Here is a 1,326-nt window from a genome sequence, read left to right on the forward strand (position 1 = left end):
TGCCGTCTTGAATTTTTCTCCAAACATTATTGTTATTATTGAATGGCATTGCATGCATGTAAGGAATTATTTTTCTCTGTCACCTGAACTTCGGCGTCGTCTTCATCGAGGCGGTACTCATGCATGATCCAGTCAGTCTTCTGGCCGTGGGGCGCACGGCCGATGTAGAAAACTAGGGTTTTCCTCATTCCAATCCTCTTGGAATTGTTAGTATGGTATATGGCCTTGTCCCTCCCAGTGGCTTTCCAAAAACCAGCAGTGGTTGCCCTATTGGTCCTTGTTCCTGTTGGGTACTTCTTGTCTTTGTGACTGAAGAAATACCACTCGTTTTGAGGCCCTGATCCTATTCTGCATTTATCTGCACAACTCCACACATATATTTCAATCATCATTCAATGCCAACATCTTAGTATGGTACTTAACCATTTCAAACAAGAATGAAATACTATTTTTTTTCAATTCTCACAGTATTTTTTAATCCAAAAAATTAAAAATTAATTCAAAGCGGACCTGGTATTTATTTAAAAATTTGTTATTAATCAATAAATTATTACTGCATATATAAAGTAAGATTCGAACTCTGACAAACTTGCTTCAAAGAACAAAAGAACTAACCATTCGACCAACCACATTGATTAAATACTAAAAAAGATGTGTAACACAAATTTATTGAAAAGTCATTAATCCTAGTACTACTTTTGTCTTAGTACACTTAACTATGAAGTTTTGATGGAATTCATTCTATTAGTACTAGTATAATCGTACATGTATAACATCTAAGTAATCCTCTCGTTTAATGTCAAATTAATGGTTTCTTTCAATTTTTTTATTCATTACAAATTTAATGTAAATCGAGAACACACCACCGGGGCTTGCACTTGCAACAATGATTGTAGTCCTCCATTCTTAACCACCATACTAAAGCTAAGAATTTATATTGATAGATGTAATGAATGTAACTAGATAGAAAGATACCTTTGAGGTCCCAAGGTTCAAGTTTGTTGAGATCAACTTCTCTAATGACATCAAGGTCAATGGCTTCATAAGAAACTTTCTTCTTTAGGTAATAGTAGAGAAGCTCCTCATCAGTTGGATGGAACCGAAACCCTGGTGGAACTGTTAGTTGTCCACTACCTGCCATCATTCTGATTATTCTTTTGCTTCTAATTAATTACCTGACAAATAAAATCAAGGATAATAATAATCATTAAGCTTTGCTTAATCCTTGGATTATTATTGATTATATGTTTATTTTATAGATACAATAGAAGGCAGATATTTACACCAAAATAAATAAATAAATATTAAAAGATTTTAGGATTAGGA

The 1,326-nt window shown here is 33.5% G+C and overlaps 1 protein-coding gene across 1 annotated transcript in view; it reads right to left on the reverse strand.

Annotated features, from left to right (window-relative positions):
- The window catches only part of LOC107612126 (protein SOMBRERO), a 4,628-nt gene that overhangs the window by 1,339 nt on the left and 1,963 nt on the right, over nt 1-1,326 (reverse strand). The window contains exons 2-3 of the mRNA XM_016313950.2: nt 976-1,175; nt 84-358 (exon numbers count right to left, since the gene is read on the reverse strand). Coding sequence (XP_016169436.1) covers nt 84-358; nt 976-1,144 — 444 coding nt within the window. The 5' untranslated portion in view covers nt 1,145-1,175. The remainder of the gene's footprint in view (nt 1-83; nt 359-975; nt 1,176-1,326) is intronic.

The sequence above is a fragment of the Arachis ipaensis genome, chromosome B08 (genome assembly GCF_000816755.2).
Source record: "Arachis ipaensis cultivar K30076 chromosome B08, Araip1.1, whole genome shotgun sequence".
Classification (NCBI taxonomy): Eukaryota; Viridiplantae; Streptophyta; class Magnoliopsida; order Fabales; family Fabaceae; genus Arachis; species Arachis ipaensis.